The sequence below is a fragment of the Phalacrocorax carbo genome, chromosome 1 (assembly GCF_963921805.1).
Source record: "Phalacrocorax carbo chromosome 1, bPhaCar2.1, whole genome shotgun sequence".
NCBI lineage: Eukaryota > Metazoa > Chordata > Aves > Suliformes > Phalacrocoracidae > Phalacrocorax > Phalacrocorax carbo.
This window is the reverse complement of record NC_087513.1, coordinates 132,526,074-132,552,193: the sequence shown is the minus strand read 5'-3', so window position 1 is coordinate 132,552,193 and position 26,120 is coordinate 132,526,074. Positions and strand designations below refer to the sequence as shown.

The window sequence follows — 26,120 nt, the reverse complement described above, 5'->3', positions numbered from 1 at the left end:
TGTGTGTTTAAGAACTAGAAAAGAAAGTGAATAGGGTTTATCTGGAGAAGGATTAAAGTCCAATCTAAAATATCCCTAGAGTTGACAGGTAAAAAAGAAAGCAAAATAACTCAAGGTGTGCTAGTTACAAGCTAACAGAAAATTTATTTCCCTGAGGTTGTTTACTATTGATAAGAGCAAGACAATCCTTATGTATACAAAACCTCATTTTATTTGCTCCGTGAATTTTTATTTGCAACACTGTTTAAGATCATAAAATCAAGAAACCTAATATCCTATTCCAAAACAAGACATTATATATTACAGCAATACTTTTCTACATTTTCTCTAACAAAGAACATTCCAAACAGCAAAAAAAAAATAGGCAAATAACATTGCTCAGTATTATTCTTTGCTTTTGCTGCAAGGGAGACAGAATAGGTCGCCCAAGAACTTTTTTTCTGAAGGAAAAGGCAACTCCAGTAAATGAGATAAGCACCAGTTTCTGTTACTAACATGCATCATTGGAAACAAAAGCCTTCGTGTGTCTTCATATGTCTTTTGTACTGTTCTGAAACAAACAGCTAGCTAAGCCGAAACTTGAGAATCCCATCCATGCAGGCAGAGGAAACTGTTCTACTGGTACGAAACCTGTTTAGTAGCTCCTGCCATCGTTCCACACCACAGCTGCAAAAAGCTTACCTGGAAACCAGTATTTGCATCGTGACAACCTTCATTTCCCATAATGACTTTCTATGACAATGGGAACCAGTGTAACTTTAGCAGCTCCAATCTGGTAGGAGACTTAGCCCATTAATAACAGTACTTAAGGCTAGGTCTGCAAACTGATGTAGCTCTGAGAAAGACCAGTGCCTGGCCCTGTCTACAAAATAGCCTTGTCCTTACAGCATTCCTTAACATGACAGATCTTAACTACCAGCCTACTGGCTCTTTTAGGATGGGATGGTCTCCACAGGTCCTGCTGAACCTGTTCCACCAAGCAAAGCAGAATTCAAAAATCAATTCGGCCAAAAGGGAAGAAAGGGAGAAGGAGGCTCTGTAACACAGTAGTCAAGATGGGATGGATGGTTCTGGCCCCTGCACTGAAGGCACTGTCACTCATAGCACACCTTTTGTTCAGTAACCTAGCCACAGGATACAGAAAAAGCCCTTAAAGCATGAACAGTGTAAAATGTTCTATCTCTATCTGGAAGAATGAAAAATATCCTTTTCTTCTCCCTACTTGCGATCTAACTTATGATCAGTACAATCTTAAAATTTTCGGAAAGGCAACACCCTTTCCGATTCACCTGTTTTCTGGCAACCCACTCTGCCAGAAGCAGTTCAGTTTTTCCAGGGTGGAGGAGTGAGAAGCAGCTAGGACCTGGCTGCAGATAACAACATCGTGCAAGAACTAACACACTGGCAGCTGCTTCTTGCTCGGTTATCTCAGAGGAAGTGTTGCTGCTGACTAACACTGTTTTGCCTAACACTTTATGATTGCCTTTAAACTTTTGCAAAAAGCATCCTCTGAACAAGCCTAAGACAGGAACTAGAGTGCTTTCTTAGGAAAAGGAGAACTGCAGTTAACTAGAGGCTCACATGGACACCTATCCTGCCCAGCCTGTGCAGTGTGGCAGGGCAGGGGAGATGGTACAGTGAGAAGGGTCGTGCCTGCTGGCCTCTGTCTCTCAGGAAACACAGCAAGAGAATGCAAGGGGCAGTTGCTTTCTAGTCAGGTCCAGAGGCACAACACAGCCACCAAACACTTAAGGAGCAGCAACAGCTCTGGCAATCTGTATAAGCACAGGCAACATCACTGGCAGAAAAACATACCTTTATGGACTTAGATGTTCTGGGGTCTAGATAACAGGTTTATGAAATGAAGTGCCTAAAATTTTACTTGTATTATTTGGAAAACATGCAAAAAATGATAACAGTTTGTATGATCACCCAGGCCTATTCTTTCAAACTAAAGGTACCCTTGCCCATGTTAGCTCTCACAAATAGATCACCAGCAGAATCCAAATGGAAGAATCCCAAGGACACCTTGGTGCCTATGTAATATGGTCTCCCCACGCCGCAGTACTTCGCTGACACCACAGAATGGCATTAGATAGCCACGACTGTGTATTGCTGATAAGATCATTTTTTACTTACAAATGCACACAAAAATACCAGAAAATTAATAAAAGTTAGATTTTCTAAATAAGATGTGGTAGCAAACAGTGCTGAAAGTTTTTTCACCAAAAATTCAACTGATTCAGGCAGAGGAATTGATTTCCATTGAAAATGCCCACCAGAAATGCCAAAGTGGAAGTTTTCATTCCAAACAGATATATCATATCACTTTCTGGCTTTAAAAAATTGATTAAAACCATTTTACATAAAAAAGTCAATTCCACACTACATTTTTAAGTCTATGCAAATTCTCTTCTAAACATTCTCACAGGCAACAGTTGTGTGTATTACATCAGTTACCAGTACTGTGCAGCAACCACCATCCATTTATATTCAGTGTTATTAGGATACAGCCATAGGAAAACACCTGGCATTAATACATTTCACAGGACTTGCATATGAACAAAACTGAGTAGCCCAAACAGCAAAATTTCAAAATGGTACTGTTCTAAAATCCATCTATTTACAGAAATAAGCACCAAAAATACAACATTCAATTATCATATTCAAATTAAATCCATATTTTCTATTAAGATATTGGGTCCCTTTAGTATCTGATAAACCTTTCAGCTGGATAAGCATTCTGCCAAAATGAACCATCCTGTCACACAAGGCATTAATAACAGTAATGTGAAAATCCTCCCCAACTGTTCCACTGTAGACATTAGCCCATATTGACTTTTTATGTAAGTTAGATTATGAGGCACATTGTATATGTTTATAGGATAAAACTAAGTACAATCTTAATTTTATGTTATAATGCCTCTCCTGATACCTCATGTCTGCTCTGACTCTTAGCAGTGGCACTGTGAAAGAAAGGATGAGTTATTGGCTGTTGGACAGAAGCAAATGTAAGAAAGTTATGAAAGTCCTTGTTCACATCCGGCTCTGTCACTTTGGTCAGTTCATTTTAGTACCCTTAACAGAAAATTTAGGTGCAATATTTTTAACTCAGCTTTGATGTTACCCATGTTTTTAGGAAATTAGGTTATAAATGCAGTTTTTACCTGTTTGTATAAAGCTGTACATTAGATACTGAGGTGAATCAAATCACCCATTCTCTGGTAGGCTGATTTCCAGAAAGCTACTTCCTTTGATATCACAGAAGAGGGAGGCAATGAGAGCAAAGAAAGGGAAGGTCAAAACCACATTCTGTTAATAGGTACAAAGTAGAGTGGCACATGACTCATCAAACAGGCACTCCAGAGTTAGGTATTTTCTTCCTCTTCCTTTAAGAGCTTCTAGAGGTTTCTGTAGTATTCTGTCCTTACAATTTTAGAAAGAAAATGGTATTGGGGCAAATAATTTATTTTTTCATCTCCAGCTTTCATGATCCGCTCAGTAAACTTAACAATAAGGCCCAAAATTTGGTACCCAACAGACTGGGATGCAGACTGGATGAGTGGCAGCTATATTTCCACCTTCTGCCTGAGGAGGTAAACAACTGGGACTCCACCCTGCCTTCCAGGAGAGCTGATCCAGTCATCAGAAGTGCACACAGCTTGGGAAATCTTTAAAAGGGATTACATGAGCCTAAATCACATCTCCTATTGCCCTCACCTGCAAATGAGAACAACAGCCCAAACTGAAGTTTTCCTCTTCCCTGAGCATGCAGAGGCAAAACAGTCATATGGGGCCCTGGTCACTTGCCATTCCTCCCACCAGCATTGAACTGCTTTGTTCCCACAAGCCTGGAAACCTCCTCCAGCAACACCAGTGGCAGGCCCTGCAGTATTGCAAGTGAAAAGGATACATGGAAAAGAGGGGGCAACACCTTATTCTTGAAGGTTGGACAGGACAGTTTAGAAAAATCTGAAATGCCACAACATAAGCGCTGAATTGTATTTATGCAAAAGCATCCAACCAAAAGCAATAGGCACTGGACTCCTGCTAAAACTTAGGGCGCTGATACCACAAATGAGATGTCAGTGCTCTACTGTCAGTGATACTATTTGCAGTTATGCCATAAATAATCTATTTTATCTATTTATTGAAATTTGTAAAGGATATCCCGTCATCTCTGTGCTCCTTGCATAAATGCACAATGTAACAGTTTGGATATTTATAGTTGGATTAAGAATGTTACTGTTTAATGTGTAACTGAAATGATTAATGTTTAAACAGTACATTTCTTCCAGTTGTCAAGTTATTATTAAAGGCAACTTGCAAACATGCCATGTAAAAATGACATCTGAAGAGATGGTGCTCACAGATGACTGAAGTTTCTTTACAAGCATTTAGCATTTTAATTTGCTTGTGTCTTTGTACTCTCTTACATCACCCAGAGCTTTATACTACTTCTTCCCTTGGATTCTGCAGAGACAATGGTGATATCGCTCACACTGTCTGCATTAAAGTATGTAGCTAAACAGGAATCATTCACCAAGGGAGAAGATGAAGAAATTTTCCAAAGTTGGCATTTGGAACAGTGAGCACATCTTTCTTCACTTACATATTTTTAAATACCAGGAGGTGATCTTTAAAGTGAGATACATTCAATCTGTGGCACTCTTTCTCCATACCACAGCTGTTAGGCTACTTCTCATTCTCAGCAAAAGGAGAATTATCAAAGGAACCTGAGGAATGTAAATGGAAGGTTAGTGACGCACAGTGTGTGGGGCCTCCTTCCCTCTTTGCCCTACCTGCAATATTTACACCTGCTCAGCATGCAATGGCTACACCAAGCAGAGGAGAACCAGAAGACTGTGAGACTGAGAGAAGCAAGAGTTGCATCTTTAACTCAGATCTAAAAGTTTTCCATTGCTAAGTTCCATTAGTCCAAGAAATGTGATCAGCCCTTGTCACAAAGTGGGAAGCAGTCAGATATGTCCTTCCTTGCAAATCTTCAGATGCATAAGATAAGTAGCAAAGGTAATCCCATCCACTTCTGGGTAGCAAACTACTCAGTTAAAGTTGAGCATACCTTTAAGTGTTAAACATGTGTCTAAAATGTTTAATTGTTGGACTGATATTTGCTAAATATAGGCCTTTCACCGACTGACTTGGAGGGGAAGGGCAATCGGCTAAAATACATCTATTCCTGAAACCAGGCAAATAGACTGTTAAAAAAATCCAGCGAACTTTTCTTCAAAAATCTGTTTTTCTTCCAAGTTATCTAGAAGAGATAACTTACATTTGGCAGTAGAGGTGGCCTCTGTACTGAAACAAACCTCTGTCAGCATAATTACATTTCAATTTGGCTAAGTAACAGAGCTTTGGAAACCATGCATCTTACACGTTCACTAGAGAGCTCTTGCAGTTATACGAAGGATTCCACAAGCCCCTAAATCAGTAATTCTTAAATCATTAATCAGTTGGGGCTGGAGTTGGGAATTGCCTAACGAAGTTGCCCTGTGATGCTCAAGGATGCTCTGTATTCAGGGCAGAAAGTGCTGTAACTGAAAACAAGAAGGTTGTCCTTTCTGTGCCTCAGTGAAAGAGAACCAGATGCTCAACTCTGACCACTATCTAGACAGATCCCTCTCGGACTTTCTTTGTATCAAACTTTTGTCTGGTAGCTAAAATGTTCCCCCTTTCAGCCCTAGGACTGAACAAACACAGTCACACACAAGCAAAAGAAGGACATCTTTTCTGCAGCTCCTCTCCCAAATCACACAACGCAACAGAGAGAAACCATTTGGCCATTTTAATAAAGGAAGACATTACTCATACAGAAACAAGAAGAAATCAGAGCTTCCAGTAATCTTTACAGATGTAAACCAAACCAGCTAAAGATGGTGTAGTGTGCCAGTGAAGCAGTGAAAAGTTGCAATCATTGAAGTTCGGGCTCAGAGAATGTGCAGAATGAGGACCAGCAATGCTTTCCTCTATTATTTGTTCCCTGAACAGAAGATGTGTAAATTAATTATTTTAAGATGACCTTGATAGAAAGCCCTAATACTCCAAGGAGTTTTGGTTGGATGCATCCTGCTCTCATTACCATAACATGGACAGTAGACAGACACAAAAGTCGAAGGAAGTTGAAAGTCTTTAAAGGACTGCTGCTATGCTTCTTACATTTGGATAAAAGCTGGCAAAAACTACAGATCCTCACATGATCTCATTAAGCATTTAGCTAGAAATGACTAATAGACAAAGACTTGTAAAATCTGGAAGAGAAATGTTAGATGTGTTCAGATCAACTTTTGACTGGTTTAAAAGCAGTGGTGCAATGGTACTTACCACATGGCAAAGAGCTATCCTCTTCTACTGTCTTATTATAGTCCCAATCCTCCTTTCTCCAGCGTATAACACCACTATCTTCGCAGTCCAGAGATTGCTTTATATTTGCTTTATCCCACATTCTGAACATGTACAGCTCCCCAGTCATACCCAGGTTAGGTGACGTAGCTGTTGCACCTGGCAGCTTTGAACAGCCAAGTAAGAACTGCCCTTTTCCAGGGAAATTTACTTTCCCGGTTAGTTTTTTGTTAACTTTTTTTGTTCCATTTATGAATACCTTCATCTCCTCATCTGCACTTTTCCACTGGATACATATTTGGTTCCAAATGTTTTCCTGAAGCCTCGCTGTTGTATTTATTTGATTTCCAAACAACCATATCCTCAATTTACCATGATCTCCTGTAAGTCCAAGATCATACTTATTTGCAGAGAGATTGGTGTGAGGTGTTTCTTGGTTGTATACATATGCTGTCCAGGGACTATCTGAGGAATATAGCTTGAGGTACACACAGACAATGAATTCTTTCAAGGGACGCACAGAAATTCTTGGTGACATAATCCAAGGATCTTCACATGCAGACTTAAAGACGGCTTTATATTGTCCTAGGAAATCCACCTGATCTAAATAAAGAAAAGGTGATTTGTAAAATGATTTTGTTTTTAAAAGGATCTTCTATATGAATGTTATTCTTCCATATAGTACTGCTCCTAGGCATTTACCTAGAGTTTTCAAAACAACACATTAAGAAACAACCTTGTATCCTTCTCTTTTTTTTTCTTTTTTGTTGTAGTGGGGAAGTGGCAAATTTGGAGGCAGTCAATAAATCCTAGCTGCTCATGAAAGCTTTGAAATAAAACTCATGCACAAGATGGAGGATGACCACGTAGCGCTCTCTAAGGCAGCACTCAAACAAGTGAAGGGCAAAAAGACAATCAAAGATCCTGGTTCCTATTTCCAGGACTGCACAGGTATTTTGAGTTTAATAAATATTGGATAAAATACAGAAACAGAGCTAGAAGAAGGGACTATCACCCTTACTGCCTTCTCATGGCCCAGCTTCACATCCTTCTCTGAACAAGATCATGCTTCTCCACACCATTTTTTTCCAACTCTGATATTCTTAAATCCTCTGCTGCAGAGTTTCAGCAAGAAAGGTAGAAAATAGCCATATTCTTGAGAATGAGTTTAGGTAACTTTCAGGAAATGTGTTTTGGAGCCACTGATTTATTTTAAATTTAATCCCATTCAGCCCCCATTCCCTGTTCTTTACCAGGGCATTTAATTGCAGAGACATCTGGTGTGTGAACCTCAAATCTGCTGAGGCACTGAGATGGTGGCAACCCAGAGTTCAACTGTGACAGAAAACAGAATTTTAGGTGCTGGCAATAAATTCACTGGTGAAAACAAGGTGTCAGGCTCTGTCAATGCTGGTAAAACAAGTAGTACTAGGGAATGCCCCAAACACTGTAATTTGATCATAACTGTTAAGTTCTTGTAGGTGCCTCATTTCCTCCATTGTCCCACTTAGAGGAAAGTACAGGCTTTTGTGGCTGTCGATGTAAGCTCTTTGGAGCCGAGTCTTATTTTGTGGAAAACTGCACATTCCAATCGCACAATCATTACCATGATTGCTTGCTTTATGGTGCACCCATCAGCAACAAAATAAATCCAAACTAAGAAAAACTGCTATGGGATGTGAAATGGAACTACAGAATAATGAAATAGCCTGGTAGATGCTCAACTAGTGCAAGAGAACACATTACTGACACCTTTAAGGAGGCATTTATTTATCAATATATGCAGAGCTTTTATATACCCTCCAGAAGAGACATGATTAGTCATGATTAGTCAGAGTTGGATAGCAGGACAGGATCCATCAATATAGGAAGAAAGCTTTTCCATTAGCCTTCCTGTGAAAATACAGATTTCCAGGCAACTTGGATCAGGTTTTTTCCACAGTAGGTTACATTCATAGTCCTACTCAGCTGTCATGGTCATAGCCAGCTCTTCTGTGATCTTCTCAACCAACCAGAGCACCAGCTTTCTCCAGGCCAATTCTGAATTAGGAATGTGTTCAACTTTTCTGCCTCTTCACCACAGGGCTCTCAAATTTCTTTTTCAATAGCAACAAATGAAAAACAGGAGGACATTCCTAACTTCCAAGTGCAGCTTGATAGGTACAAGCTACCAGAAAAAGTTCCAAACACAAAATATATCAATCCAGTTTCATGGGAAGTCATTGATAACAATTCTTGTTACATACTATAGCTTTGAGACTCCCTTTGTGATGCTCATTAGCAGAAGCCTGTAGGCATCTTTCACTACCCTGAATCGTTCCTGAAGTTCAACATACATCATGAAAGTGCCATACAAGGTTATAGACTAAACAAAAAAAAAAACAAACCCTCAGGGTACAGGCTGACCTAGGTGAAAACTCTAACTAGCAGACAGTGCATTATGAATGGTGAAGTAATACTTAGCATGGTTCTATGGCAATGGAGAAGAAAAACATGACTTGACCCAACAGCAAGCAGTAGAACTACTTCCTCCCTGCCCAACCCTAAAGCATGAATTCACTCATTTAGTTTGGCCATTTGTCAGAGCCTAACAGGCAAAATCTGGGATGCTCAGCTAAGAACAGTTCAGCATGGAAAACCAGTTTTTAAAAAATTACTTAAAAGCTGGGGTGAGGAAGATTGGGTGGGAGGTGGAGATTTCTAGATACAGACTCAAATGTACCTACCTTTTTTAGTAAAAGGATGACTACAATTAAAATATATCTGCCACCTTCCAGTTTGGACAGATCATAAGTAAAACAAATTAATAAAGGAAAAAGCTAGCTAGATATACAGTTATAAGCCAACACTTGTGACAGTCTCTCTGAAGAAAAATAACTGCTCAAGTCTTTCATTATTAAGCAGGAATTATGCTGAACATTTTGAAAGATTTGATGCAGCTCCTGTTCCTCAGAGAGTATATGCCAGAAGTATACTTGCATGACTCATATACCCTCCAAAATTTCTGTAAGCAATCTTGAGCATGCAGGGATGGCCTAGAGTGATCAGTTAAGGAAGTCTCCTACACAGCTTCAAAACTTGAAGTCACTGTTAACTATCCAGACTAGAAAATTGGAAGTCCATGCCTGAGCAAAAATGTTAATCAAAATTTGAAGTACCATTAGCACACCTTTCCAGCTTGTCATGATCTGCCACATGGGCAAGAAGCCAGGAGGGGAGGGGCCACAGCCAAGACAGCTGACCCAAACTGGCCAATGGGTTATGCCACACCATATGATGTCATGACCAGTATATTAACTGGGGGAGTTGGCACACAGGGGAAGCGGTTGTGGCTCAGGGACTGGTGGCATCAGGTTGGCAGGTGGTGAGCAGCTGCATCATGTGTTTTTTGTTTTGGTTGTTCATTCCCCCTTCCACAGGTTTCACCTCTCTCTTGTTATTTTCCTTTTCATTACATTATTATTTTTGTTGTTGTTATTATTGTTTTAATTATTAAACTGTCTTTCTCTCAACCCATGAGCTTTCTCACTTTTACCTTTTTGATTCTCTCCCCCATCCCACTGGTGGGGGAGTGAGCGAGTGGCTGTGTTGGGCTTAGTTGCCGGCTGGGTCTAAACGACAACACCGGGGATGGAGGTGAGGCTGACTGGCCTATAGTTTCCTGGGTCCTTCTTCTCGCCCTTTTTGAAGACTGGAGTGAGAGTGGCTACCCGCCAGTCCTCAGGCACCTCTCTTGTCCTCCATGGTCTTTCAGAGATGATGGAGAGTGGCTTGGCAACAGCATCCACCAGGTGCATCCCATCAGGGCCCATGGACTGTGAGGATCCAGTTTGTCTAGGTCATCTCTGACAAAATCCTCCTCAACCAAGGGGAAGTCTTCCTTTCTGCAGATTTTCTCTTTCACCTCTGGGGGCTGGGATGCCTGAGGGCCAGCCTTAGCAGTAAAGACTGATGCAAAGAAGGCATTCGGTAACTCTGCCTTATCTGCATCCCACGACACCAGGGCACCCGCCTCGTTCAGCAAGCCCACAGTTTCCCCAGTCTTGATGTATTTGAAGAAGCCCTTCTTGTTATCTCTGACATCCCTTGCCAGATTGAGTTCCAAGTGGGCCTTGGCCTTCCTCATCGCATCTCTGCATACGCTGACAACATTCTTATATCCCTCCCAAGTGGCCAGTCCCTTTTCCACATACTGTAAACCTCTTCCTTCCATCTGAGTTTTTCTAGAAGCTCCTTGGTCATCCATGTGGGTCTTTTGGCTCCTTTGCTTACTTCTTTCTCCTAGGGATGCACCAATCTTGAGCTTGGAGGAAGTGGTCGTTGAATACTGACCAGCTCTCTTAGACACCCCTAATTCTAGAGCCCTAACCCATGGGATTCCTCCAAGCAGGTCTCTGAAGAGGCCAAAGCTGGCTCTCCTGAAGTCCAGCACTGTAATCATACTTGTTGCCCTGCTTCTACCATGCAGGATCCTGAACTCCACCATCTCATGGTCACTGCAGCCAAGGCTACCCCCAACCCTCACATCCTCAACTAGACCTTCTTTGTTTTTTAACACAAGGTCCAGCAGCACATCTTGCCTCATTGGCTCCTCCACCACCTATGTCAAAAAAATTATTCTCAGTGCTCTGCAGGAACCTCCTGGATTGTGCACGCCTCGCAATGTTGCTTTTCCAGCAAATATCAGGGTGTTTAAGTCCCCCAGGAGAACCAGGGCCTGCAATTGTGAGGCTACTTCCAGCTGTCTGTAGAAGGCCTCATCAACTTCCTCTTCCTGATCAGGTGGCTCCAAACAGTTTAAAAAAAGGAAAAAAGTGCCAAAAAGGGGTGCCAAAGTTAAGCGAATAGATACCAGTACTATCCAAATTGTTACAAGAAAGGCTTGGAAAATTTTATACGCTTAGTCTACCCAAAGAATGCTGAAAAAGCACAAAGAAAATCATAACCATAGTCAGAAAATACACTGTGCTGTTCCAAGTGGAACACATGCCATACAGCATTAAGTTAGTTAGAAATTAATTATCAACATCATCATTGCTAAGTCTGATATGTGGCTGGATGCAACGTAAGTAGGAAATGACATTACTTTAAAGCTTTTGGAAGTTCTGTTAATCATTGCTTATTTTCTCTAGTAATAGTACTTGTGGGCTGCAGCCCACCCTTGACCATAGAACTGAGGAGCTGGAACTGGCTGTGCTCTGACAGTGGCATTCCTGGCTTACAGTTAGTTCCTTTGGGTCCAGACAATACAAATCACATTCAGAAACCTAGTCATGAACATAGCTTTATCACCACAGCACAGAAAAGGTAGCATAAGAGAAAGAATGATCAAAACAACTCCAGAGTAAGAAAAATAAGCAAAAACCACAGTTTGGAGTCAAGAAAACTCCATGCAGTGGTAGTTGTGGGCTGACTTTTCCATGTTATTTTCTGTATTCAGGCACTTAACCTCTTTCAGAAATGCAAATTGTTCCTTCTTAATATATTTATCTCTAATAGATACAAGAACTGGGGGTTCTACCCTCACTAAAACTAAGAGCATCCACTTAATAAGTATGTTCTCTTAAACCCTAAAAAAAATCCTGAAATGCATGCACATACTTCCAAATAAACTCCCTGAGAATGACATGGTAATGTAAACGTAAACCAAAAATGTAACCTCTCTTTTTTCAAACATTTTCAGATGTAATAATTGATATCTTTACAAGAGATAGCCAACCATAGTTAATAAGCATTAGACGTACAGGACCAGATCATTTCAGTACATAAGCACCAGTGCCATTTTGCTTACATTACCAATAGCTGCTGTATCAGTATAGAGAAGCATTAATACAGTTCAGTATTCTCTTGAATAAAAATAGTGACAAGTTTATGTGTCTGCACAATCTGGCTTTTAACCAGTAACAATAGCCATTAATTTCTGTGTGTTTGCCACCTGTAACATATTTGTCTTGCTACAGTCCATTAAAATGACATCACAAGTATCTTGTATCCTAATGTATTCCGCCTACAGCTCATAACTGTTCTTTATAAAAAGCTTAAGACTCTAAACTTTCTACATGTGGGTCACTTGATTCTGCTGAATGTTTTGGAAATCTGAAGCTAAGAACTGTCTCCTAAAAATGAATTTCATCCCTTTTCATTCACAGTTGTATTTGGATATCTGGGGATAAACTATGCCACATTATCCAGAGTGTCCTAGACATTGGAAAGAACACAGGGAGTTCTTCTCTTTTCATATTTCCCGGAGAACACAAACATATTTTGGCACCTTAGATGAGGAGAGGATTGAGTAGAGATGCTGCTGACAGTGCTAACAGCCTAAAAACAAAAAAAAAAAGAAAAACACCCACAAAAAAACCCAACACCCAAAGGTGGAACCGTAAATAAACCCTTGCATCAGTTTGGCTTTTCTTGAAGGATTACTGACACCTGAGAGTGACACATAGGTGAAAGACAAGGTCCCTCTTTGCTTGCTTGCTCAGAACTTGAGGTGCAGTTGAATCTTCCCTGGAAAAATTCTTGTATGACATTTATCCACCTGCTGAGCAGCCCTGTCTTTTTTACTATTCAGAGTACATGAGGTTAAAAACCTCACCATCTTAGTAACAGTTCTATCATCTGAATCTCAAATTCTGTCTCAATAAAAGCTTCATTTTATGCAAATCACTGCGTTTGGAAAATTAGAATCAGAATTAGTCTAGTCTGTAAACCTATGAAATTTCATTGAGAATACAATGCCATTAAGCAGGCATACTCACTAAGTACATTTGAACTGCAAGAGACTCTGACCTTGTAGAGTAAAATAACATACCACAAAACAGGAAGCAGTATCTAAAACTAGCATTAAGTACATGGCAAAAAACATTTCTAATTTTTTTAATATTCCATGCACATTACCAACATCATAAATGTACTACACACTATTGATATAAGGACGTTTTTCAAATGACAAGCACTGTTATCTGTATCAGCTGAGGTCCAGAGCAGTGACAGACTTGTATCTGCCAGCTTACAGAATAGCCGTGAATTAAACACAAATTGCTGATTCTACTATACCTCATCTAAAAGCATCACCATATCAGTTACCCAATTTGTGCAAGAACCTTATGAATTTATTTTTCATTTACCGTCAGATAAGGAACATAGACTTATCAAATCCAAATACATAATTTTGTTACATGTTTTGGACCTTTTCCTTAGCCATATTGAGACCCACAACCAAGAGCAATGCGATGTTCTGTGCTCACACGTGCACTAAGTAGAGTGAAGCTCAAAGGATGTTGCGGTGTTTGTGTAAGAGCAGTGCAAAAGATTTAACAACATATTCTGAAAATGATAACACTTCCAGTTCAAAAAAATAACAAGTAAGTCATTTGTCTTGTTATTATATATTGTGTTTACATTCTCTCCTCATCCATAGATGAAAAAAAGTTACTACTGCTGTTTTTTTAGGAAAATGGGTACTGTAAACAGAAGGTTTGTATATCCAAAGTGCTAAGCACCGTTTCATTTCTTGTTAATGGCAGTTTTATCTCTTGGTTTCAGGAGGACAGAAACTTGCCCGTTCTGAATATATTCAAAAGTCCTATTCATCAAGACTAATGCTATTTATTTGGAATACCAACACTAGGTGAATCAGGAAAAAATTGTCTTACCTTTGCCTGCCGTAGCCAGGAACACATGAAGTAAAAGGACTGCTAGACCAATCCTGAATCTCAAGAAAATGTCCTGTATTCTGCCAACACAGCAGTGATGTTTTCCCCAGGCAACCATTCTAGAAGAAAAAAAAAAAAAACAGAACACAGTGACTAGAAGTGCAGGGTGCAGATACCCTGACGAATTATGTTTCCAACCCAAGAGTGTAAATCTTTTCAACCCTGTTGTACTATTGGGTATACATTGTCCAGAAATGCACGCTCTGTAGAGTATTGCCAAGTCATCAAAAAAGAAAGGGCTGTTTGCTGAAAGGAAGAAAAACAAAACCAAAGAAACCCCATTCAAGCTCTAATTCTCCAAAGACTCAAATACATCAGAGCATGGTCATGAGCCCTTGCACAAATAAGGATTTCAACATTTTAAAAACAAACAAAAAACACCAAAAAAAAACCCGACCAAAAAGAGCCAGAGAGGAAGCTTGGAGAGCTTATCCAAAAGCTTTGTTAACCTAACTATATAGAAAGCATTTCTCCGGTCCCCTACCAGCAGGTTCTATCATCTGACATTTTAACAGCAACACTGTGAACTCCTAAGGAAGAGTTTGATTCCCAATCCTCATCTCATTCTCAAGGCAAGAAGCTACTGCAAAAAAGTAAGAAATGCCACAAGTCACTGTGGGCAGCAAGTTCATGGAGAGTATCATCAAAACCTGATTTGTCCACATTTCTTCCTAGTGATGGTTGCCTAATGTAAGCAATAGGGCATGGTGGTGGACAAAGAACATGCCTCTGCTATAAGAGATAACGTTCTATTAAATTATACACTTTTTAAAAAGAGATCTTTTAAAAAAGGTACATCTCAATATTTTGCATGTTGAAAGAAACATTAAGTGAAACATTCACATGCTTTTTGCATGCATTATTTCTTAAATAAAAATGTTTAAAAATAAATAGTTGCAACCAATTCTATAATTGATTTTTGAAGCAAATGCAAAGCAGTAAACTTTATGTATTGTTTGTCTTTAATGTTTCAGCTTTATGGTAGACCAGATCATTCTGCACGACGCCAGGAGTTTAACTTTGCCATCACAAGTTTGGTGTATGTGTGAGCGTATTGGTTAGCGCTCATGCTGCTCACAAACCTTACTGTATTTTTTGTAGATGCTTTATCAGGCTGCAATAGATTCCTTTCTTCTCAGGAACTGTAAATTACGAACTCTTTCAGGAGTTGTAAATGTCTGTTAAGGTTTGGGCTAAAATGTATCTTTTGCAAGCATTCACATTAATGTAAATTTTTATTATAATACCATACAAATATATAATATAAATACCACACAAATATATAACCATACAAAATGGTTACCATGGGCTGAACTCTCCAAGAGAAGTGCTCCAGGAATAGACTGAGAAAGAGTGAAGCTGCTAGATAATTGACATTTTGGAAATTAATTAAAGGTACATGCAAATAAATTATACACATATGATAATGTAACATAGAAAACATAAAGCAAAGACTTTTTAAAAATTACAGCACTGCAACATTGTTGCCAGCCAGTGTTTTCAATAGCTGTACAGTGTGTGATATTTGTAGCACAAAAATAAGATCATACTGATCAGATTGAAACAGACCAATCTGGATGATGACACACACTGCTTCAACTTTGCATATTCTGGATGCCACACTTAAAACTGAAATGCACTAAAGAAATAATAGTCAAATTGTGGCAACATCATGAATGACATCTGTGTGGGTGCTGCCCATGTTAACCAGCAAGAAGAAAGGCTATTGATAGAGGAATATGAAAATCAAGTATACTAAAGCTGAGAGAAAATAAAAGGTATGAAAACAACGGACACAGCTAATACATGCAATCCTATGCAGGAACAGAGCAAAACCAAAAACAAGTACAAAAAGCAAAATTTGTCAAAGGTGAGCTAGCTTTCTAAAGATTCACAGGAAACATGTCCAAACCTGTCTTCAGTTTGCTCCTCTCGAATGCCTGAAAATCATGTATTAATAAAGCTGTTTGTAGAATTACATTAATTATCCTAAGAACCTGATAATGATAATTGCCATGCTTAAATATATTTGACAACTTCAAGGACTGTGCATCTACAATATAATTTACTAGGACTAAAAGAGATGTCTGTCCAAAAGCTGTGTTTCCTTTCTTTGCTGATTCACACTTCCCATCTAGTCTCAAATTAGGTCATTTCCAAGCAAAGCCAAGCTGCCCATCTATTCCTCCATTTCTTGGGGAAATCTCTTCTTTTGTAGAGTAAACCATCTATCCATAGTGATATATTTGGACAACAAACCAAACATAAATTCCAGCATCCCTTGCCTCTACTACCTAGACATCAAGAGTTGAAATGTGCATGGGATGGAGCCCAAAAATACTCAGTGGCACCCACAAATTTAGCCATCGATGCTGGTAAGTACTGAAGCAAACTGCTAGCTCTGTGTCACATACAACGCTGATTCAGAACGCTCCTGCATTTAGTTTCCTCCTTAAGCCCCAGTTCTGCAAAGAGATATACAAGAAATGAGCTGACTAGGACAAAGATTTAATCGCGCACTACCAAGTATGCCTTCTATTTGATCTGGTAGACCTCATTAGACAATCACGTTAGTGCCTCACCCACAGAAGTAACAACTGCATTCCAAGAGACTAAATTTGATGGCTGGAGACAAGAAATTCCTAGTTCTGACTCCAGTTCTGCCTGAGTCCTATGCAGCCCTGTGGAGTTTGAATGGACCTTCCTCTAACTCAGGTGTTCCAGAGTGGGCTTTGCTAATATTTGTCCAGTGTTTAAATGAAAGGCTGTAATAAATATTTTCAGCACATTTAGGTTTTTATCCCCTCTGGGTGTTGTTTGTTGGGGTTTTTTTGACATTGTTCTCACTTCCTGAGATGGACCTGGGGGTGGAGGCACAGCTTCTTGTTAACAGAATACAGTCACATCAAGAACTCCGAAGCTATTCAAAGCTATGAATGCAGATTAATGGCCCCAGGGACAGCAATAAAATCCAGATAGCGGGAAAGCATGAAAATGTATAAAGCAAAATCCTGACATGGTCACAGCTCACTTGACTTTTTGCAAGACTTCCAACATTCACGCTAGCTCAAGATTTCTTCCAATGTCTGGATAAAAATTAAATTATATTAAAAGAGTTAGGAAACTAACATTGGCGTTTATTTCTTTTTGCAACAATGCTCTTTAGACAGTACCAAAGAAAAAGATGCTGCTAGGTGAGATAGATTTTTTTAATAGATTTTTTAAATAAAAAGATGTAAAATATTATTTCACCATGCCTCGTGAAATAAAGATCATACGATACATTCCAAAATATTTGGACATTATGTTTCTCTTACACTTATTTAAGCCCTTCTTTGTATTGGAATTCTAAAGCTCTATTCTTAATAATGATCCTGAAAAGTAATGTAATTGTAAATACATAGTTGTGGACATGATAGAATTAGGCAAAAATGATTTTTTTTCATTTGTTATTAGTTTTGTTCATTTTTTCAAATAAATTTTTTATTGTTCATTAGAATAGATGAATACAGCATGACTCTCAGAGCCCAGCATGAATCTGCATTGTTTTTTGCAGTAGGATGAAAAATTTTCACTTGTAAATCAAGCAAATCTAACGAAGTACAACAGCTTCTGGACACACCTACTGAGCCACCCAGGTGTGGGAAAGAATTCTAGGGACAGACCACAGGTAAAGATATAACTGGTTGTCTTTACTTTCTCACTTACTATTCTCAAATAACAATCAAGTCACTTTTATTTACAAAGAGCTACCTGCCTGAAGTAGAATATAATCAATTACTTTTCTTTATGGTCAGCGGGTAAAATGGAAATCCAGAAAACAGAAAGTAAGGGCTCAGGCATAAAGCCGTTCCCTCCTGTTCGCTCTCCATGAAGAGTGCTCTATCTTGACCAGTGACAGTCTTGTAGCGTTGGCACCCAGGTTTCATAAAACATATCATACCAAGTCATTAATTTGCAAGTGAAACTAGAATTGATAGAACTTTCCTTAAAACAAATGAACAAATATTCTTTGAAAAATTAGATGGTTGTTTTATATATTGTGTTACGCATGTTGCAGTTCTGCATTAATATCACATTCTCTGGTAATTAAAGAGGTTACTGGCAGTGAAGACAGGAAGATGGCACAAAGAGTAGCCTTTATTCTTATCAGTAGTATTAATTAGCTTTTTTCATGCTGTTTTACTAGTGGAATTGTCCTTTAACACAATGGGAGTTTTACCTGCCTAAGAAGCACAGAGTTTCTGCAGAAGTTACTAAAATCTAACAGGTTGACCAAGACGAACACTGTGACATGCAGCCTGCTGCAGAAGGATAGGCAGAAGAGGCATGAACGTCAGTAAGCCGACAGCAACCCACAAGAGCAAGCAAAGAAAACTGTTAAAACCAAGGCCTGTAAGGCTTTTACTGTGTTTACTCTGCTGTACCCAGCTTTGTACCTCCGAAAGATAAGAGACATTGTTTGAAGTTGCTGTTTTTAAAGCCCTTCAGCTAGCTAGTGAGTCACAGGTATCCACAGTGAAAGGGCTTTGAGGTGCCCCAGGAAACCGGGCTTGTGTTACAGACACAACTGGAAGTCATGCCTCTGCAACCAGCCTCAGGGGGGGACTGCATGGTGCAGCTCCACTCAAAGTGCAGCATGAGAAACCTGGACTGCTTTCCAACTATGAACTCACAGGTGACATACCAAGAGATACAGGGCTTACCTTAATACACTGCTTGCCTTGTATTACAGCAGATGTATTTTCAATAGGCTTAAAGCCAAAGAAAGTGCAAAACATAAATACAGCTGTTCTGTGCTGTAGTGAACTTTGTTAAATCACTTTTGGAAAAATACATTCAAATTTTACAATTCCTCTTGAATATATCTATTTACTGGCAGTCTTTAAAATTCAAAAAACTATTAGTTCTTTTATGCAAGAATTAGCAAGAGCAGGTTGTCAATGCCAGCGTATGGCAGTGTTGGTAACAGAAACTGATGTTGGAAATCATGATGTGAAGCAATCAATCATTTACTTCTAACCATGCTGTCTACTGCGGCACTTCAAGCTGTTTTGTTCAAGTCACACTTATTTCATCTATAGTCTTTGGGGCTCGTTCTGTCCACTTTTGTAGTTATCCCCTATTTAATAAAAATATTTCCCAAATTTATAGAATTTACTGCTGAGGAGGAGGGTAATAATGAACAGTAAGTTTCTAGCTTTTGTTCTGTGATAGTCTGCATTACTGAAATGTATACCAGGTGATAAAAGACAGAAAACAGCAAGAGAAACATCACACTGCCCAGGTATGAGAACTTGATGCCTTCAGTTACTTTCAGAAACATAAGTCTGCAGCCTTCTTCCATCAACCCCTTATATTTTCCAGACTGGAACCAAAATGTAGTAAAGTTTTTATGTTATTTTTAAATTTTGGCTGAAGCGAGTTAGATGTAATAGGGAGGACGCTTATGTTGGAAAGTCTTATGTCACTGTGAATTTTGGCACAGTATCCACTGACGTAACACCAGAAGTAGCACCATTGATTTGAAAATGTTGTTCCATGGGGGGAGGAGGGGGTTTAATGCGTTTTTCCAAAAGACAGTAATAATCCTATTACTGTCTGATAATAGCTTGGTTTTCATTAATTTTCTCTAGTGTTTATCAAAGGTTGTAAAAATAGGCATACTGTGTTCTACAAAATTCAGTCACTTTATGTAGAACTGCAGTTTTTCGTAAGACTGCAATGGTAATGTGTAGAGTCAGTTGAAGGACCTTCCAAACATGTCATCCTGACATAAATCTTTACTGTTTTCAGAGATATTAAATACTTTGCTTTTTAATAAGTTGGCTTATGAAGAGCAGCAAGCCACTTAGTTACAGACACCAGTCCTCTGCAAAACTCATAGCTCACTGGTTCAGTTCTTAACAGAAATAACCAGGAGGACAAATTCTCCAAGAAATCCATTCTTTTGTTTAGTCTTTCAACTGCTGCAGGACATTGGATTTAGATTTTTTTTCCTTGTATTTTACAAATACCAAGCTCTGTAAGCCAAGGTCTGCCCTTCATTTTAACTCACAGATCTTCCCTTAGATTAGTGTAAAAGTATAAGCTTGATCATTAGGGTTTATGTAAGTGGATTCATGAGTGTAATATGGTATTGGATGGTTCTCTGTTACAGACCTCAGAGCCAAAAAGCACTTGTACAGCAGCGTATGCCCCAACCGCCCCAAAGTCTTAAAAAAGAAATTATATTGTGATTTCATCCTAAGCTTCACTTTATGGACTTAACAGGTCTCTTGGATCTTGCACTTGGAACTGTTAAAATTTCTCTGGAAGCTAAGCAGCACAATACTTGGTGGAGTTGTTTGTTTGTTTGTTTTTTCTCTTTTAAACACTCTCTCAGACTGTTTTAATCAACAGCCCAAGGACCAATATTAATAGTTTGTACCAAAGAAATAAAGCTCATCAGTTTTAAAAGATGGATGCACTGCAGCAAGTATCTTCCAGAGCCCCACTACAACTCTGATTAGGAACATGGCATCGCTACCCTACACAGCCTGAGGGAATACAGTCTCTTTGGCACCTCAGTCTTCACATGGGGTAAATATTTGGCGGTCCTCTATTAAGACATTCTAGGAAATGGGGTTATGCCAGAACAGCATTTTGGGCATCTTTTAGCACTGCTCCTTCCTTAGGGTACAATGTAAGTCTATGGAGCACAGGGGAAAGGAGATGGCACTGTTGCCAGGAGAAGCCCCATAATCAGTTGTTAGGGAAAGAAGGGGAGGCAAAGTTCCGAATGGAGTACACATTAGACTAATACAACTGAAACATGTTAGTCAGCAGTAATCATTCTTAAATACTTGAAAGTGGTCACATAAGAGAGTAGATGACTTCAAAGCAACTTCTGAATAATTTATTTAAACCAGCGCCATTTCTGTGTGCAGCCCCCATGAACCTATCAGCTCAGAGAACTGACTTTGTACAACTACACTCCACATGGCTTCTTCCACCATCATCACCTCTACAAAAAAAGAGTGATTAGCCTTCTTGCCCTTAACCACCCTAACCACAATGCTGACTTGCTGAAACAGATAGGGGGAAAAAAAGAAAACACTTTTTAATTCAAGTTATATGAATACTTGGACTATATACTATATATAAGTAATGATGGAACAAAGTCCCCCAGACTTCAAAACATGAAGTGGCAAGTATTATCAGAAACGCATTCAGACAGCTTATGTCCATCATTAATTTGGTGCAAAAGAAACAAAGATAGTCAAAGTCTGGTTAAGAACCCAGAAATTAAATATGGAATTTGGCAACATTCACAATCAGGCATGCCCAGATGTCTAATAAATCCAGGCAGAGAGCCACAGTAATTTTTTCTCTAAAGCATATAAAAGGGATTTTTCAGATAATATTTAAAACACTAAAACAGTAAAAAGATGTTGGGTTTTGTTATGTATGCACAATAATATTTCCATAATCAGCATATTCACATTACTATTTTTCTTGCTAGTTCTACCATTTCTAAATGTGTCACATCTTGTCAAATGTGACAACTTCTGGCAAACCTACTGATGGATCTCTTAGGCCTTAACTCTTCAACGATTCCTTTAAGGAACACCATAAATGAGAACATAAACAGTGCTTAACTTGTAAGCGGTTGTTCTTTTTTGGCAACTAAGGCTCAGCCGAGGTACTCAGATCATGCAAATTTCAGAAAACAGAAATCATGTGATAAATTCTAGTAATTTCCCTACATTCTACAGAGTGAAGAAGTATTTTAAGTAGATTTCCATACACTGCCTAATCTAGTACAACTGACATTCAACAGTTTTCTTTTAAAGCAAACAAAAATAAGTAAATTATATTAAAAACTACAGTTTTTCTCTGAGATGTTAAGGATACTGTATTTCAGTAGCCATCAGAAAGGGACCTAGAATGGAAGAACAAAATCACTGTATTAATAAGGGACTAGCTGAAAAGCAGCTGTTGTGTCAAACAATAATTAGATTTCTGGGTACAGTGCTCATCCATAAAACAAAACCAGAAAATGCTGAGGCTGGGACTTTAGCTGCCAAATACGCTTCTAAAATCTTGTATCAGTTCCACTACATATTACCTGCAATACAACTGTCCCAAAGCCGAAGTAAGTAACACTCACAGGCTGAGCACCTGTGGTATACAAGATGTTCAGCTCACAGCTGGAGACAAATCCATGTGACTCATGCAGGGAGGAGTTTGAAATCAATTTTTTTTTTTTGTCGTTGATTTAACATCAACTACAAAGGACCTTTTGTCCACCCTGAACAACAATAAATTTCAAATAAATTTTGGCACAAATTGGCAAGTCTCCCAAATAACCGAGTCCTATTAATTGCCATATAGTTACACAAGCCTATCTTTTTGTAGAGCAAGTATAGACCCTTTCCAAATTGTAATTCCACCAGGAATTTATGACTGGAAAGAATAAGACCCTCATCATCATAAGCACCTATCTAATGAGCATGAAATTATTCACTCTGCTCCCTTCTTCTTTGCAAGCTGAGTAGCAGCTACTAGTGTCCTGCAACAAATGAAAATTCTCTAAATCCATGCATCTGAAAAAAGAGCAACGCTTTTAATTGAACCTAGATACAACAATACTACTAAACCTAACATTTATCAGAAAGCTAACTTTTCAGGCCAAATAGCATGCCTTATTCATGCCAATTCTGCCACTAAAGTCAATGAAGTTAATTGTATGAGCTACCCTAATTTTGGCCTTCAAATAATCTAATCTACTATTCCACTGGAAATACAAAATTCCAAACTCTAGTGACCAGTTTTAAAACTATCCCGTGTTTGCCAAGGCATGTTACATATTAAGAAATAAAAATTGTCCAAATTTAACAACAGTTATTCTCTCATGAAGTCCAAAACTTTCTCAATATGCCAACATTCTACAGTTATTAATGGAAGACCTGACTAAAAGCATTCACAGCACATAAACTGTATAACTTGAGCAATTAACTCAAGAGTGGGAATTTAGTCCTTTATATCTCTGCAGCTGGCTCTAATTTAAGTCAATTTCTGCTGCTGTATTAGAAATAGGAGTTTAACATTATGTTTGGAAGGCACTGAAGAGAAAAAATGTGCTCACAAACTCCATCTGACCTATAGAATGACCTTAAGATACTAAAGTAATATTAATAAAAATGCTAATAATATTATTTCACTTGGTTTCTGACTGCCACAGCAGAAATAAAATAATAGTAGCTTGCAGTGTATGTAGAAAAATTTTTGGCCCCAATTCACATCTGAGCAAACCTTGTTTACACACAATTTCTTTCCTGCATCTTCTTTCAAGGCATTTCACTTTAGAGATTGCATTTATCAGTAAATTGTGCTTTATCAGTAAAGTGTGCTTCCTCCATGAAGACAAGTGCTTGGAGACCCTCCTAAGCAAAGACGTGTTTTCTGTTCTTTAGCTTAATTCAACAAACACATTTCCAGTCACCCGGCAGAGGACCAAATCCTGCTTGTTTCACCCATGCAAACAGTTACAGAAGTATACTTTCCAGCTTCAGACAGAATGGCTAAACCCCTAAGCTTAAAGCTTAAGAACAGGAATATCAATTTGTGCAGCTCTCTTCTGATGATGATGTACACTGTTAGCCTGCGCAAGCAAAAGGAAGAAACCTATTTTGAGCAGAGACACCTAACGCCAGCTTTACTGTTTCAGCACAAATGACAGAAATGGTTTGCTTTGGGAGCAAATAACACTTAGACCTGCACACCTGAGGTTGTAAACTCTATTTTGGCTTATGCTGAAGCTCATTCTACCACATTTTCAGCATTACTATAACTGATTTTATGCAAGTCAAAACCAGCCTGGGCTTGCACAATCACACGTTTCATTTGCTGAGTAGGCATGCCTTTAGAAGGCTAGTGAATTAGTTTCCTAGCATTTCTTCAACGTTTCTGCATAAATCAGTGCAAGACAATCACACAGTAAAAGCAACAAGAGCTCAGTTTAGTATAAATACTACCCAAGAATGACAAAACCTCTATATCTGCAAAGCAAAGCAAAAACAAATGCAGCCAGAAAAGGATGCTTCCAGTACACCGACCTTTCCTCACTTGGCTGGTGTCAAGGGACAAGACAAAAAACTGGCAAAAACCCCCTCAAAACAATTATTGTGCACAACAGGTGATCCTGAAGACATTTTACTTTCAGTGACAGAGGTTACCTTGCAGAATGTAAAAGAAAAAAGCGACAAAAACTTCTGAGCTGAATATATTCTCAGCGCCTGTTCCCACAGAAAACGTGGGTGAGAGCAAAACCTGACCCAGCCCAGAAATACAGCCCCAACAGGATGCTGCCCTAGCTCTTTACCGTCAACCGCACTCAAACCCTACTGTCACGTCCCTCAAAATCATTCACTTTTTAAGCCAATTTAAATACGCTACTGATTTTTTTTACCCGATTAAGCGCTTAAAATGAGGCTGGAAAACAGGGGGAAACCTTTCCACCGAGTAATGTACCTGGTAGGAAGAGCAGTCCACCCTCTGGATGAACGCAGAAACGTGTCCCCCGCAGCCCCTTACCGTGGCCTCGCAGCCCGCACTGGCCCGGCGACGAGTCCCAACGGCCCCCAACGGCCCCCAACGGCGCCGGCAGCGCGCGGCCCCACCCCGCTCCCACAGCACGGTCCGCGCTCGCCGGCAGGATCTCCTCGCAGCCCCGCCGGGCTGCGCTTCCCCGGACCGAAGCTCACAAGTGCCATTCAAGGGGAGGGATCCGTGAGTTGGACGTGACTAAGCCGCGAGGCTCGGCGGCGGCAGGGGGGAAGCTCCCCGACCTGCCCTCCACCGCCCGCTACCGCCAGCCTCGCCGGACCTTTCTGCCCTCACCCCGATCGTCCCCCGCGGGGAAGGTGGGCGGGAAGGCTCATCCCCAGAGAGCCGCGCACCTCTGCCGCCCAGCCCGCAAAGCTGCTCACCTCAGCCCGGCAGCGCAGGGCGACTCCCACCTTCGCAGCCCGCCGCGTTGCCGGTCCCTCCTCGCCCTCGAGACCCCGCCGCCTCTGCCCCTGCCAGCCGAGCAGCCGCTCACCTGGCCCCAGGGGACCGCCCGTCTCGTCCCGTCCCGTCCCGCCCCGCCCGCTCGGCACTGGCCGCAGGAGACGCGGCGGCCGGCCCCGGCAGCTGGGGCAGCCGCTGGACGCGGCCGGGGGGGCGGAGGCAGGCGAGGGAGGTGCTGCGAGGAGTCGAAAGGGCACCCGGCGCGGTGGCGGCCGGCGGGGCCGCGCGGGAGCGGTCCCCGCGCCCCCTCGGCAAGGCGGGCCCGGTGGCGGCGGCGACTGAGGGCGCCTCCTCGCCCGGCGGCCCCGCGGGTGCGGGCGTCGTCCCGGGCCGCTGTGGGGAGCGGCGACCCCGCGGGGCAGCTCCTGCGGCGTGCGGCTGGCCCGGGACAAGCTGAAGGCAGCGAGCGGAACCGGCCAGGTAGAGAGGAAATGTGGGGACGCTTTGCAGCTGGATACAACGAACTCGCGGGGGAGGAATGACCGCTCCGATTAAACTCTTCTAAATTCCCTGGTGGACAACGTGTTCAATGTTAAAAGGGCCTTTTTTTCTTGCTTAACTTACTTCACTTTTAAAACAGACTTAACTACATTAAGCCTTAACGTAAATGTAGTTTTTCAGAGATGGCAGCCTTAATTCAATTTCGTTCGAGATTCATACGTTCAGTCAGTTCAAACTAGGGATGGTGTGAATGAACTTCACTTAGCCATCAGAAGGACAGCAGTAGGCTGCAGCCGTGGCCCTCCTCTTCCCTCTTCTTAATTGTTTGGGATGAAGCGTATTCTGACAACACAGCATTTTCAATGACTTTTTTTTAATTGCTTTACATCATCAATTTTTAATTGCTTAAAATAACCGAAATGTTCAGGAACCCCTTTCTGTGTGTGGGCTGGAGCTTCAGTCACTAGGCACCGCTGAGAAGAGCCTGGCTCCGGGGCATAGCTGGGGAAAGCAGCTCACACTGCACATCCTGAGGGAAAGGCTGGA

General features: G+C 40.5%; 1 protein-coding gene across 1 annotated transcript in view; it reads right to left on the bottom strand.

Moving 5' to 3' along the window:
• Positions 1 to 25,493, bottom strand: part of ADGRG2 (adhesion G protein-coupled receptor G2) — a 64,093-nt gene extending 38,600 nt beyond the window's left edge. Inside the window, exons 1-3 of the mRNA XM_064474618.1 lie at positions 25,052 to 25,493; positions 14,019 to 14,137; positions 6,343 to 6,963 (exon numbers count right to left, since the gene is read on the bottom strand). Coding sequence (XP_064330688.1) covers positions 6,343 to 6,963; positions 14,019 to 14,136 — 739 coding nt within the window. The 5' untranslated portion in view covers position 14,137; positions 25,052 to 25,493. The remainder of the gene's footprint in view (positions 1 to 6,342; positions 6,964 to 14,018; positions 14,138 to 25,051) is intronic.
• Between the last annotated feature and the right edge of the window lie 627 nt (positions 25,494 to 26,120).